At 39.8% G+C, this 15,722-nt stretch overlaps 1 protein-coding gene and 1 long non-coding RNA gene across 5 annotated transcripts in view; one reads left to right on the forward strand and one right to left on the reverse strand.

Moving 5' to 3' along the window:
• Window positions 1–15,722, forward strand: part of LOC309378438 — a 79,765-nt gene that overhangs the window by 61,245 nt on the left and 2,798 nt on the right. The window lies entirely within an intron of this gene.
• The window catches only part of LOC309378430 (uncharacterized protein), an 84,905-nt gene that overhangs the window by 34,890 nt on the left and 34,293 nt on the right, over window positions 1–15,722 (reverse strand). Inside the window, exons 4-6 of one of the 4 annotated variants that reach the window (XR_014172057.1) lie at window positions 11,685–11,766; window positions 6,599–6,763; window positions 3,656–5,323 (exon numbers count right to left, since the gene is read on the reverse strand). Coding sequence is in view for 3 of the 4 variants with exons in the window: in XM_081926559.1 (XP_081782685.1) it covers window positions 11,690–11,766 (77 nt within the window). In the remaining variant the exon portion in view is untranslated. Of the gene's footprint in view, window positions 1–3,655; window positions 5,324–6,159; window positions 6,764–11,156; window positions 11,459–11,684; window positions 11,767–15,722 lie in introns of those variants that run through there. The other 3 variants (XM_081926557.1, XM_081926558.1, XM_081926559.1) reach the window with 3 other exon arrangements.

Raw genomic sequence — 15,722 nt, forward strand, 5'->3', positions numbered from 1 at the left:
TAATATAACATACCAGTTACTTGCAGGGCTTTTTTCAGCCAGAACTCACTGGAACTCAGTTCTGGCATCTCTCAGATGCTCTGTATATGTGAAGGCAAAACACACTGTTTAAGAATCACATGCCTGAAGGAAGTAAACCCCATGGTGCTTAAAGAAGCCTTGTTAAGCCTGTTTAGGACTGCAGCCTTAGGAAGTTTATAAACTGTACTGTAAAATGGTGGGCTTTCAATTAATCCTTGCAAATGCATATAAGGTAATTTACACCCTGGTCCTATGCATATTTATTTTCATCCCCCTGGCATTGGAACTGTTTTTCAGTAGTGTTTTGCACATGGAAACGTTCACATTCAATTCACCAGATCTCTACTCAACACGATCTCAGGTACTGGATTTGGAGAGATCCTTATCTGAGTCCTTGAAAACCTGTTGCCAGCTATTGTTACAAATATATATCTGCACATAGGAAAAAAGGATCTTTGTAAACTGTACCTTTTAGCTATGGCCTGAAAACTCCTTCTGTATGAGAAGCAAGAAATAGTAGCTTAAGTGATGTGTGGATCCTAGACAAATCTGGGAGTGTTAAACACACCACATACCCTGAAGTCCTATGTAACTCGACTCAGAAGTACATCCCATTTGACTGAGTAGGACTTACACACAGGAAAGTGAGCCCAGGATTGCAGCCTTAAGCTGCTGTAGTGATAGTTGGTTTCAGGAGGACTAACATGTTACCTCCTGCATTGCTTATTTCAGGGCTTGTTGCACTCATTGTTAATATATATACATGCTAATGCTTAACCCACCATCCAAGGTTGATAGGAATAAAACTCTGGCTATGCAGTATGCAAGGCTGGTTTCCCATATATATTAAGAAAGGTGCCCAGAATGGAGAAACTACTCAGGTTTTTCCTCCTAGGTACGTGTCCTTGTAGGGACGCAGGTGGCGCTGTGGGTTAAAGCCTCAGTGCCTAGGACTTGCCGATCGAAAGGTCGGCGGTTCGAATCCCTGCGGCAGGGTGCGCTCCCGCTGCTCGGTCCCAGCGCCTGCCAACCTAGCAGTTCGAAAGCACCTCCGGGTGCAAGTAGATAAATAGGGACCGCTTACCAGCGGGAAGGTAAACGGCGTTTCCGTGTGCGGCTCTGGCTCACCAGAGCAGCAATGTCACGCTGGCCACGTGACCCGGAAGTGTCTCCGGACAGCGCTGGCCCCTGGCCTCTTAAGTGAGATGGGCGCACAACCCCAGAGTCTGTCAAGACTGGCCCGTACGGGCAGGGGTACCTTTACCTTTACCTTTTACGTGTCCTTGTTTCAGATGGTGTGTTAAAAGGGCCTGAACCCAGAGTGCAGACCGCTGTCATGCAAATGTGCCCTTCAACACAGTGGCTGTAATTATTTATTGAGAACCCAATGGCATTTTAATTTATGAGACAACATACTATTGAGAACTCATTACATTAATAGCCGAATTGCATCTGGATTCATTAGGCTCAAAACTCTAGAGCAGCCAACAATAGCCCCTGAGGGCACTGGATAAATTCTAACTTGCTGCACTGTTAATTGCTCTTGATGGACAACAGGAGGAAAACAGGGAGCAAAAGAATAAGCACTTTCTACGGTTCACATCCACGGAGCCTTTCTTTTTTGAAAAAAGCAGGGAAAGAGTTTTCATTTTATCAACCTAATCACTATGCCATCTTTTACTATCCTTCGGGAAAACTGAAGGACATTGTTTCATGTTTTACACCAGCTGGTCACATGATTGGATAAAACATTAATGTCCTGGAGGAGCAGCGCTGTACTGATAAACAGAACTGTTTAGTAGCACTATGGCTGTGCTGGATAGGACTGGTGGGAGTTGTAGTCCAAAGCATCTGGAAGGCGTGGGGGGCGTGGGGTGGGGGGCTGGGTTAGTACCATGCCACAACTTTAAGCTTCATTGTTGGAAGAGAGTCCCCAGCACAGCCGTCATTCCCTTCTTCTCATGAAAAGAATTTAGACACACGGCTGGAAGATTAGCTTTTAGTTCTCTCCTTTTTGTTGCTCATCTAACAGTAACAAATACCCATTTCGGTGCAGCAAATAAAACCAAGTTATAACAGAAGCAACAGGAACAATAAACCAAGCTGACGTATGCAACCTATTCTGTATCTGATATGGCTGAAAAGAAGTCTTTCTGCTAATCAACAGAAACAGAATAGTTTGTTTGTGTGTGTGTGTGTTTCTCTTGTTGGACAATCCTACCCTGGCTGTAGCCACAGATGGAAAACAAACCTGTTACAACTTAGCAGTTAGCACAGGAGAAAAAGCATGCTTGGGGAGGGAGTGTGTGATTTCCCCTTTCAGCTTCATGCAGTCTCATATATATATATATATCAAATCAGCCCTTGAATGAGAACAAGGTTTTGGTTTAACAAATAAAAAGGTGCCAGTACCTTGAAATGTCAGCATTCCAGCTGCTGAGAAACGTTGCAGTCAGACAGCTCACTCGATGCTGGCTGGCATGAAACAAGTTAATGTGCCACCTGCTTGTATACAGAGGTTGTACTGCCCCTTCTCGTCTATCTGATCCACCTGTAGCCTCTGCCAGTAGTCAAGGCACTTGCAGCAACATGTATGTTCTATTCATGCGCAGTCAGTTCCATGCTGTACTATTTGTCCAGAGGCATCAGATCTTTAGAGCTTCCTCGAATGTGATTGGCTGCCCCCCGAGCTCATTGTACTTCTCTGGCCTTAACCTTCAGTGTGTTCAACATGCTTCCCGAGGGATATCTGTCTGTCTGTGTCAGAGAGAATTAGCAGCTAAGGGAACGTTGGCAGGTTAGGAGGAGATGGTTAAAAATACCGTTTCCTCCCATCCCCCCCACTCTCCGAAACAGACTTCAGCGGACAAGACTAATATTTAATTTTCCAAGGTTGTGGGGAAACGGAACGGTGACAAACCAACAGTATTGATAACTTCACAATAGAAAGCTTTGTATTTGCATTCTGGAAAATAACTCGACTGAACAGGATTAGCCACACTGCTGAAGTGATCCGTTTTAAGGAGAGTTAGTATAATCACCCTTAAATGAAAAACAGAGAACAGACTATATTAAGAAGGCTATTTTAAAAACACTAGTGGAAACTGTTAAATAAGGGGAGCTAATCCATTTCAGCAGGTGTTGTACAGAGCATTGCTTAAGCAAAAATAGCCTTGCCTATTACTGTATTGGTTTGAGGCATTGTTGTTGTTTTTAAATGAACAAGCCATCATGAAAGAAAATGATTTTTTTTTAGTTTATTTACTAAAAATTGGGAAGCATGATAAAAATAAAAACAATCGGAAAAATAACATGAAAAAAATGCTATCTGCCAACTAGTTAAGAAAACTTTACTGGATCAATCCACTTCCTTCTAACAGATATATTAATTGTAGTTTAAATAAAATATGCTTGTTTTGTTTATCTGAGAAATAAATACTATTAAACCTCAGGATATGACTTTTGAATCTATTTATTTATTTGACAAGATTTATATACTGTTTAATCAGCAAAATCCTGTAAGTGGTTTATATAAAATTTGTAATGTGAGAGGGTATATCAATTAACAAACCCAAGCTGCCACACATTGTTAGAAAGGCTATCTTTCATATTTACCTTCTTGTTTCCTGTTGCAAGAATCAAAATGACTTAAAAGATCCACATCTTTGTCTTTTTGCTGCTTTCTTGGAGGGTGGGGTTGAGAGGATCTCTCGAAAGACATGCATGTTGGTGGCAGAACATCTCACTATCACCCAACACTGGGAAGATGCAGTCGGAGTTACCATCCAACATTTGAATGGAAAGCCCTGGAACCTAGCTGTTACAGGACAACTAAAAACCATCTAACGACCTTAAGAAATCACAAAGCCACAGACTCCTTTCAGAACACTTGGCAAGACTTCGTTTATTTCGATAATGATGATGTAGATGCACAAGGGCCAGACTGGACTGCCCCCTTTTTGGAATCTATAAGCTTTCTGTCTGCCCTTTTGTAACCTAACAAATGAAAGCATACTGTTGGTCCCTGGCAATACGGAGCAATAAGACCTTTATTCTTTGCTGTTCATTACCTAAAATATGCAGTCGTACCCTACAACACACCCACTTGCCTATCTACTTCTTTGTTTCGATAAGCTGAAGGTTGCACTGAATTTTATCATATTTACATGCCGTTGAGTTTATTGTTCATGATATTGAATTACATAATAAAACTATTGAAAACCAAAAAGAAAAAAGCCAAGCAACTTGAATTAATATAAATAAGTGTGCCTTTTTCCTCTTACTGCTCAAAATACAACCCCCCCTTTTTGTTGTTTTCAATGTCTCTTACAAGCCTAAGACCTTTCTGAGCTTAGCCCTTCTGTTGACATTTTCTATACAAGCTCTGGCTATATATTTGTCCTTGCTGGTTTGCTCCTCGTTCCATTTTCTTTAAGCATCCCTTTTAAATCTGAGCTCAGCAGAGAAGTCTTTATTCATCCAACTGAGTTTTTTTAGATAGGGCACTTGGGAGTCACCAGTTGCCACCACACATCTCCTCTTTGGAGCAACTGCATGGTTCCTTCTATTCAGAGTCCTCTGAGTTCTCCTTGGTGCTCTGTGCAGTCTACAGTAACTGTTATTGATCCAGTGGTGCAAAAACATTGTCTATTGGAAGGCCCTGCAATCAGCCACACAGAATCTGGTTATTTTGCTCCTGTGTGGGGTGCTCTTCCCTGTGCTTTCTTCCTTTTCCTTCAAGATTCCCCATGTCCTTCTAAAAACACTGTGCTATATCTAGAAATTCTGCATCTCTGCTGATAGATAGGTGTGTGTTAAGCCCTTGTATATTCTCTTCCAGCTGGGATGTCAGCTTGTACTTGCTGCAGGTTTACTTCTATATGTCCCCAGGCGGAAAAACAAACATAGCACTGATCTTGCAGGTCACCAGTCTCTCAGTAGACCTGTTGGTTGCTTGCTTGTACAGTAGATGTTTCTGTTACCTTCCTGGATCCCTGGCAATACTTCCCCAATAAAATTGCATGTAAAACTCTCTGTTTGCTACCCATCTTCACTTGCTCTGTATCTAATGAAATCTCAACATTTTAAATATGCACATGCTGCAGCTGATTGGATCAACCAGAGGCCCACATCAAGTCCCTAGTTTGTCCAGAAAATTTAATAAACAGCACCTCACATTTTACAAATGAAGATGACTAAAGAGGTAAGAAAATGGCTTTAAAGTTTAAAAACAGTGGGGGAATGATAATACTGGCAGCTGCATGTCTCTTTAATTTTTCCTTCTTATTCATGCTAGATGAGCCTCAAGAAAAAAAGGAAAGATTTCAACATATGTTAGCAAACACGCGTTCCCCTTCCTAGATGGCTTCATCAACCTAACATGTGTTTACTTCCAAATTATCTTAGCTGGCATAATTTTAATTATCAAACATCTGTTTCTTAATTCCCAACAGTAGTGCCTTTTTATTAAAATGTTACAAAAGAGCTTGCCCATTCCTTTAGTAAGAAGCTTTTAGAACAGCCGGAGCTTACCTAGGAACCACATTCACTGGAAGGCAAATTCAGGCATTGGCTAAAGGTAATGTTATCTGGCAGGCCTTGAGACTTACCAGTAAATGTCAGCAATGTATGTCACATGGCCTGATTGGTAAATAATATATTCCAATATCCCATGAGATAAGTCAAAATTTATTAATTAGGCAAAGCAAAAGTGTAAGATAACGTTAGAATGCCCCAAAAAGTCAGCATTTCATTTATTTTGTCACTAGCTTTCTGAAATGTTAATACATACTAGTATATGTGAACACACAAAAGTGGTTGACATAAGTTTAAAATACACTAAGATTTCACTAAGGGTGCAATTTTATGCACAGCAACTTGGGAGCAAGCCCCACTAAAAAGAGTGGTATTTGAGTAAATACACATTGAATCGATTGTTATGTTACTGCAACCTCAAATGCTTTCAATGCAGCAAGAGAACTGCACTGAATATGCCCTATTTCCAATTTGATTAAGATTGCTATCTTCTGGTTGTTGGTCAGGGGCAAGACTTTCTACTGTATTAGTGTATCTGAGCTACAGAAAAAATATTAACTGTTTCTTGTCATGCCAGTGTCTGGTTCTATAAACTCCTAGTATATTTTTCAGTGTTCTGTGTTTTGGATCTTATTTGACTTGTGCTCTAAGTTCTGATATCTCATCTGGAAAATACTATGGTGTTAAACCTTTGATAATAATAGATAATAGCTTATGTTGCACAATAAACACATTGAAGCTATCCTGGCCACCCTGAGTGTGTTGGTTTGCTTTACTAGTATGTAAAGCTTCTGAATACCAGTTGAAGAAAAACATCTAGAACAGGCCTGCGCTGTGATTTTTCCCAAGCCAAATGTAGCTTGCTGTATATGATGGCCTACCAGTGCCTGCGTAAATCTCCTATTTTTGTTGTCTGTTTGGAACTATGAAAACAGAGAACTTAACCACTCACCACAGCACAATACGTGACTGTTGGGCTGTAGCTGACTTAATAGATCACAAATTATGCAGGTCTGTCCAAGACAGATCACACCGGACTAACCTATTTTTTATGTCATCATCTGAGAGACAAATTCTTTTCTGGGCAAGTGCAAATGAGCTGATCTGTTTGGAACAGATTTGTGCAACTTCAGACTCATCAAGCAAAACACAGGTCACCTCCCTGGTGGCTAACAATCCCCCATTTTTGCAGTCCTAGCTAGGCAGACTGTAAAAAGTCAAGATTTACTGAACACCTAGTGGGCCACAATATATGGTTGATAGGCTGTGGTTGGTTAGATGAATCACAATTTACATGTGTCTGAATTGGTTCTTACCAGGATATTTGTTGCAGTATCACACAAGGTAATGTTTTGTGGTACTGCATAAAAAAAGTCATTACTGACATTAGTATAATGTATACAGTAGTACCTCGGGTTACATATGCTTCAGGTTACATATGCTTCAGGTTATAGACTCCGTTAGCCCAGAAATAGTGCTTCAGGTTAAGAACTTTGCTTCAGGATGAGAACAGAAATCGTGCTCCGGTGGCGTGGCAGCAGCAGGAGGCCCCATTAGCTAAAGTGGTGCTTCAGGTTAAGAACAGTTTCAGGTTAAGAACGGACCTCCGGAACGAATTAAGTACCTAACCCGAAGTACCACTGTAGTATAGTATTGTTTAGCAATTCATACATATAGTATAGTATTATAACGTTTATAAGGAAGTGGTATACTATATAGTATAGAGGAAAGAGTTGAATGAGTCAGATGCTATTGTAGGAGAATGGTTGAATTGCATTGTGTCCAAAGAAATATAGAGAGCCAGGATGCAGAGGGACAGTGAGAGAAGGTCAGTGGAGGACTATGAAGTTGGAGGCAGTGCAATTTGAGTCTGGGTGATAGAAAATGACTGGAGGTAAGGAAAGGAAACGGCATGGATCTTAGCAGCTGCATATCTAGCCCTTTCCAATCTGCTCACATACTTAGAACTGGCCTAAATGAAGAGGAACTGAGTTGTGATGTTTGCCGTCAGATTGAAACACCAGCCAACACTAATATGTATTTGCAGATCTGCTGGCTTAGCCCTGGCAGACAGACAGTAGCAGCAAAACAGATTGCCTGCCTGATAAAGTCAATATGCTTGAAATACACCATACATTTGGCTTTTGCTCCTTTAGGAAAGCCTTGGGAAAATGTTAGGCCAGTAATCTAAAGCGTCAGCTCTTTCTGGGTGCACAAATTCTACTCTACCTGACTTCTGCTGCCTCCAGAGTTAAAGGTGGAATATTTGATCATCTTGTGAAATGTTAGAGAAGCAGGATATGGGAGTTTCCTTAGAAACTAGGTTTAAATTCAGTAGTTTTCTTGGTACTGTGGAGGAGTAAGTTCAGACTACTGTACTTAGAAATCTTCCAGGTTTGTCAGTAGAATTTCAATCCTTTTATACAGTTAGCTGATAAAACTTTAAAACACCCACCCACAAGAGGCCTACATCCAGAGATGCTGCTGGTAAAAGGATGGTTTTTAGAAATCTAGCGCCTCCCAACTGTAGCCAGAACTAGCAGTCTTTGGATCCCATATATGGTTGGGGACTGCAGCCACTTTGCAGTGCCTCACAGAGCATAGAATTTGTGCATTTTTCCAAGATGCAATGATCTAGAGTGCTGATGCTTTTATGAAAGAATTCAACACGTCCACAGATACCTCTCAACAGCTACTATGAGCCATGAGAGCTATGCTTCCTGTCAGGGAAGAGTTAGAAGTTTCTAGTTTCTCAGAGGGAGAAAGCATTCCCCAAGGGGGGGAGGAGAGCAGTGAATCTAATAGAAGAGAGCAACAAGAACAACAGGGAGGGACAGGATGTTCCCAGGAAAGGCAAGGGTTCAGTTCTAGCTCAGATTCGGAGGAGGGGAGATACAAGCCAGCTCTAGCCAGGAGGTTAGAAAAAAGAGCGGTAAAGCGAAAGGAAGGGCGTGTTTGACATTTTGAGAGTGGCTGGTCATGGAGAAGCAGAGCTCAGAAGGTATCTGAAGTAAGTGATTCTGAGGAATAATAGTTAAGAGCCGTTTATAAGATTGTTTTGTTAATACGCAATAAAAAGTTATAAAAGAACAAGAAGCGTTTGTGTGGAGATCTGAAGAGGACAACGACCAGTCCTGACAGCTTCTTATGAACATCTCTATCCCACCCTTCAAGATTTGAGATCAAAGATGAATTTCAATTGTTGTGTCCACAAGCTAAAAGCAGTAGTTCTAAAACAGGAAGCATAGACCACAAACCAAAAAGGTGCCATTTAAGTGAGTGTCGGGGGGGCGGGGGAGGGAGAGGGGAAAAGGATATTCACCTCATGCCAAAGATAGGCATCAGGCAAGCCTCTTTGGAGAGAGCATTCCAAAGTTGGGGAACTACCGCTGAAAAGAGCCTCTCTCCAATAGTCACCTATTGGACACACCTCCAATAGCAAAGGGACTAGGAGGAGGAAAACTTAATGTATAGTCACTCACATGGCTATCATGGTTACAAGCTGTGAAAGAGATTTAAAGGTCAAAACTAGCTCTTTGAACTGACCCTGGAAATAAACCAGGAGACAGTGCAGCTGTCAAAGTACTGGTATGATATGGTCAGAGTTAATGACAGTCCCAATTAGTAATCTGCTTTAAACTAAATGGAGTGCCTGAGACATCTTCCAAGGCAGCCCCATATAAAGCACATTACATGAGTCTAGTGAAGTCTCCATGTTCAGAGTAAACCTCTAAGTTCCAGGTGGTGGGAGCAAGCATTAAGTAAAGGCTTGTCTTCCTTGTGGGCATGACACCAGACTGGCCAGTCTTAGAAAAGGGAGTCTAGATTAGGTGAACCTAGCAGGACTCCTCATAAATTCTTACAGATTAAGCTCTTAATAAGAAATTACTTTATATAACTATTCTGCAGCTGAGGGTCAAAGTCATTCCTTTTCTACATGAATCTATTTATGTGAATTGGTAACAGACTTGTGTAATTAATACTCTCATTTGGATTCTTGAATATCACGTGTCACAGAGCAAATTAATGCATTACATTATATACAGGGATGGGGGAGACAAAGACTGCATTTATTGGTGAAATCTACCTAACCCACCCTGTGGTGGGTGGAAATAGGGGTTAGGAATGGGGGTGGGGAGGATTTGATTCAGTTCACATTTAAAGGCAGTCCTGCCACATTCACATTTTCTATAACAATATGGCAACCAAATATGTCAACCAATATGCTTAGCCATTCTTTGGAATTTGCACTTCTCTAAATTTGCAAGGCACTTCTGCAGCCAAGGAATGCGTGCAAAAATGCATGTGCTAAGACAGAGTGCTCATAAACGCATTTGAAAACAGCATACAAAAGACATATGTGGGAAAACTGCTTTGTGAAAATGTGTAAATTTGCAAAATTGCATATGAAGGCAGGAATACTAGAAGAAATTTGCACTAAACTGCTGCTGAGTTTTTGTGAACGGAGGTGGAGAACTGAACTTGAGGATGGGGAAATGAGAAATGGAGAGAACCAAAACTGAAAGAAAGCCAAAAACGACAGATTCACCTATCCCTAATTCTGGATCAGCATTCTTCTTCTCTGACCCAGAGTCTGAACAACCGGTCTTGAGAGTTTGGTTCAGCAGGCCCAGGTCCTGCTCATCTCCTGTCTCTCCAGTACCTGCACACACACACTCAAGTCCTGCTTCTTCTCCCACGGCTGTTTTTCTCCTACTCTGCACCATGTCCCAGCAGCTGAACAAAGAGTTCTGCTGGATCAGACCAAGGGTCCACGCAATGTTTAAGCAATAGCCCTTTCTCCAGCTACTACAGTGGTACCTCAGGTTACAGACGCTTCAGGTTACAGACTCCGCTAACCCAGAAATAGTACCTCGGGTTAAGAACTTTGCTTCAGGATGAGAACAGAAATCGCACAGCAGCGGCGTGGCGACAGTGGGAGGCCCCATTAGCTAAAGTGGTACCTCAGGTTAAGAACCGTTTCAGGTTAAGAACAGACTTCCAGAACGAATTAAGTTCTTAACCCGAGCTACCACTGTAGTATTATTCAGAGGTGTAGCTTTTCTGCTTCAAAAGTTATTTTCCTGATTTAAATAACCTCATTGCATGAATATTGCAAATTGCAAACCATGATTGAGCAAGGTATCCTCTGTCCTTATTTGTCCCCTCTTTTCACCACCACCTCACCCAGGTGCGCCTCCTTTTTTGTGATGAAGGGCAGTATAAATATGCAATAATAAGGTGCAAGCTGGAGTTCCCTCCCGCTATCTTCTTAATCCCAGAGCAGATAGACAAGCAGGGTCAGCAATGATACCTGGATATTGGAGGAGCAGGACAGGAGAAGCTGTGGTTACATATTCTTCTGCAGCTGCTGAGCTGTTAATGAGACAGGCAGGATTTCTAGGTTGTGACCTGGCAGCCTTAGCTGTGGCAGATGCACTTAAACAAGGACATATGCAAATGAGCAATAGCTGGTGATTTTATTCTTCGTCCTGCATAGAATCTGAGCTGCCTTGCACTTGGAAAGCCAGATCAGAATTAAATAGGCTCCAGGCCCTTTAGTGACTCACACGCTCATCCTTCCAAGGGCTTCTCTTTCCTCGTCATCTGGTGCCTGTATACTCATTTTCACATATTTGTTTGTGCAAAAATTGTGTAACCTTGGTTTATGCTGGTAAATGGTCCACATTTGTCTGCCTCAATAGGTTTTCCCTATACTTTTGTGTTTGCACACAATCCATTTAAAATGAAATCGTCATAATATGGCTTTGGTACACCTTAGCATTTCTCTAAGGTGACTGTTTTAAGATCTCCCACAGTCGATCAATGTCTCTCTGCTGAAGTTACCAGACTCCCAGTTTCCACACACACAAAAAAAGCAGAAGTGCACAGGTGTATATGCCTGTGGAAGTGTAGAAATACCCATTGGTTTATATCCTATTCCATGAGTGTGCTGCCACCTAGCAACAATTGAACGGATTCAGTCTTACAAACATGTGACTAGAAAATCAGAATACCATCCATGCCAAAGAAAGTAAGAACCCCATTGGGTTCAATAGGAGTTACTCTGAGGTATGGATAAATTTGGGGAGAAGTTAGAGTCAGATTGCATTCAAAGGTGAACCTACCTCATTCACATTTTCTGAAGCAGTGCACAAACGAAAACATTCACTTCTCTGGTTTTTGCAATGCTGTTTTCCAGGATTGAACCTGAATAGATAAATATATGAAAATTATTTTAATACTGTACACATTTTAAAATCATAGTGATAATTTATTTCCAATTTTTTTCTACCATGTTTTTAGAGTTAAAATAGGGTATTTTTTTTCTAAAGGTTAAATTGTATTGATTTAATGGGGGTTTTGTGGGGGCGGATTGCATTTGCTATTGGAGAACATAAGTTGCTCAAAAAGCATCAGGCATCTAACTAGAGTCTTATAAGTCAAGTCAAGTCTTTTTATTATGGTCATTTACCAGTGTGTTCTGGGTGGACATTTATCTGTCAGAAACAAACAAACAAACAAACAAACAACAACAACAATTTATTGTTATTTATACCCCACCCATCTGGCTGAGTTTCCCCAGCCACTCTGGGTGGCTCCCAATCGAGTGTTAAAAACCATACAGTACAGCATTAAATATTTAAAACTTCAGATGTCTTTTAAAGATAAGATAGCTGCTTATCCTTCTGGCCTAGGAGTGTTTTTATTAATAATTATAACCCCATTATCTCTCTCTCTCTCTCTTTTTCTTTCTCATTATTTTTAAAAATTTTATATTATGCCATCAACATAAAAAGAAACAGTTGTCAACAACCAATGTTGTTGTGGTAACATAAGTCCTGGGTCTTATAAGAAAACTCCACCTTAAAACTAAGTTGAGAACTAGTCCTGAATTAGCAGGCCTATGTACCTTTCTTCTTTCTTCTTCCTCTCCTCTTAGGTGAAGGTTGGCTAAACCAAATAATTGCTGTTCTCTTTACAGATAAGAAATCGAGGTTAACACCAGTTGAAGTGCCTGGTTTGTCACAAGGAGGTGGCAGCCTTCACTTTCAGCAATTCCCTTGATTGATTACAATGATATGATCTGTTCAAAATATTCACTGAGAGCTTAATCTTGCCCTGTGCAATGCTTTCTATTCCACACTTGATAGCGATACCTTTTGTACTGTGGTGATCTAGTCCATTATATTTGAATTGCCTTAATCTGTGGAAATCCAGGTTTAAAAAGCTGGCAGGGTGAGAAGGGATGGAATATGAAAAGCCCAGAAGCCTTGTAAAGTACAGTGGTACCTTGGGTTACAAACACTTTGGGTTACAGCCTCCGTTAACCTGGAAGTAGTATCTTGGGTTAAGAACTTTAATATTTGGGGATTAATATGACAGCTAAAAATGTGAATTTGTTTAAAGACAATTACGAGAAATGTTGGACAGAAGTGAAAAAAGATTTGGAAATTTGGTCAAATTTGAAGCTTTCCTTGTTGGGGCGAATTGCAGTTATAAAGATGAATGTATTGCCTAGAATGCTATTCTTATTCCAAACATTGCAAATAGTTGATAAGATGGACTGTTTCAAGAAGTGGCAGAAAGATATTTCTAGATTTGTCTGGCAGGGCAAGAAGCCCAGAATAAAATTTAAGATATTAACTGACGCAAAGGAAAGGGGTGGATTTGCCCTGCCAGACCTTAAATTATATTATGAATCAGCAGCTTTCTGCTGGTTGAAAGACTGGCTACTTCTGGAGAATACAGACATTTTGGACCTAGAAGGTTTTAATAATACTTTTGGGTGGCATGCATATCTGTGGTACGACAAGGTTAAAGCTCATAAAGCTTTTAAAAACCATATTGTCAGGAAAGCATTGTACAATGTCTGGGTCAAGTATAAAGATTTGCTGGAAAACAAAACTCCAAGGTGGTTGTCCCCAATGGAGGCAAAGGCTGTAAAAAAACTTAATATGGAATCTAAATGGCCGAAATACTGGGAGATTTTGGAACAAGAAGGGGATAAATTGAAATTGCAGAGTTATGAGAAATTGAAAGATAAAGTGCGAGACTGGCTTCATTATTATCAAATAATGGAGATTTATAAGTTAGACAGGAAAATTGGTTTCCAGGTGGAAAAATCAAAATTGGAAACAGAACTGTTAGAACCCAAAACTAAGAATTTGTCAAAAATGTATAACTTGCTGTTGGAATGGAATACACAGGATGAAATAGTTAAATCAGCTATGATCAAGTGGGCACAAGATATTGGTCATAACATTATGGTTGAGGACTGGGAACGGTTGTGGACCACCGGTATTAAATTTACGGCATGTAATGCCCTAAAAGAAAATATTATGAAAATGATTTATAGGTGGTACATGACTCCAGTCAAGCTTGCAAAAATTTACCACTTGTCTGATAATAAGTGCTGGAAATGTAAAGAGAATGAAGGTACATTCTTTCACCTTTGGTGGACATGCCCAAAGATTAAGGCTTTCTGGGAAATGATTTATAACGAAATGAAAAAGGTACTTAAATATACCTTTTTGAAGAAACCAGAGGCCTTTCTCCTCGGTATGGTTGGCCAATTGGTGTTAAAGAAGGATAGAACTTTTTTTATGTATGCTACAACAGCAGCAAGAATACTCATCGCAAAGTATTGGAAGACAGAAGATTTACCCACCGTGGAAGAATGGCAGATGAAGGTTATAGACTATATGGGACTGGCAGAAATGACCGGCAGAATCCGAGACCAGGGAAAAGAGACGGCGGAAGAAGATTGGAAGGAATTTAAGGACTGGCTTAAGAAATATTGTAAGATTATTGAATGTTAGAACGATGTTGATTTAGAAATTAAGGGGTTTCTAGCTGTAATGATTATGTAATTAAGAAAAGAAAGATTAAAAATTAAATAGAAATTAGGGGAAGGATTTGCTGAATTGATTTAATTAGAGCTTGGAATACAGAAAGGGGAGGTATGAGGAGGTCGGAAAAGTAAGTTTTATGAATATAAGGGATTGAAATTATATTTGTTATTGTATGTGTTTTGTATGTATGTCTTATTGCTTTTTCTGTTTTTTTTTCTATTTTATATAATCTTTTGAATACATATCTCTTTTTTAAAAAAAGAACTTTACCTCAGGATGAGAACAGAAATCGTGCACCGGCAGCAGTGGGGCCCCCATTAGCTAAAGTGGTACCTCAGGTTAAGAACGGACCTCCAGAACGAATTAAGTTCGTAACCCGAGGTACCACTTTAAAAAGTGACTGAGAATGATTATGGACTAACTTTTTTTAGAAAGAAGCTTTTCTCCTGGGAATTATACCCAAACAGTATAGAAATTTATTTATGTATGCAACTACAGCTGCAAGAATGTTATTTGCCCAAAAATGGAAAGAAAAGGAAGTCCCGACAAGAGATGAACAGATACATAAACTTATGGATTATGCAGAAATGGCAAAAGTTACCAGAAGAATAAGAAATCAAGATAAAAAACTTTTTATTTAAAAAAAGTGGAAATGGTTTATTGAATATTTACAAACAAATTTTAAACAGATAAAGACATTGGCAGGATTACTGTAATAACCTGCAGTTTCAAAAGAATATATAATCAAAATAGATGAATAAACAAATAAGTTAATTTACACAGGAAACGATAAAATTTAAGGAACCATAGAAAGGGGAGGAAGGAATTTGAGGTTTGAAATGTTAGCACTATTGTTAAACTATTAAAATGAATATAAATGAAAACTATAAATAAAATTATAAAAAAGAGAATGATCATAGCCATCAATTATTACTTTTTAAACCATTAGAAAATTGTTATGCATATACTTATGAGGTAGTTTTGAGTGATTGTGACTACCTTGTGGGAGCAAATTTTGTAGTTTGCTATACACTGTCTGGGGAAATCCCTTATTGTCTGCCCTAAATCTTCCAACATTATGAGTCACTGGATATCACTGAGTTTTGCTTTGTGTGGAGAGAGACAAACTTTTCTGTCTGCTTTCACCACATAATTTTATACACCATTATAACATCCCTTCTTGCTCACCTTTTCTGTAAACAAAAAATCTCCAGATGTTGCCATTTTCCTCACAAGAGAATTGCTTTGATAATTGGTTGTCCTTTTCTCAACATTTCCCACCTTTGCAGTATCTTTTTTGTGGTAGGATGA

The sequence above is a fragment of the Podarcis melisellensis genome (assembly GCF_964234715.1).
Source record: "Podarcis melisellensis genome assembly, chromosome: 9".
NCBI classification, from domain to species: Eukaryota; Metazoa; Chordata; class Lepidosauria; order Squamata; family Lacertidae; genus Podarcis; species Podarcis melisellensis.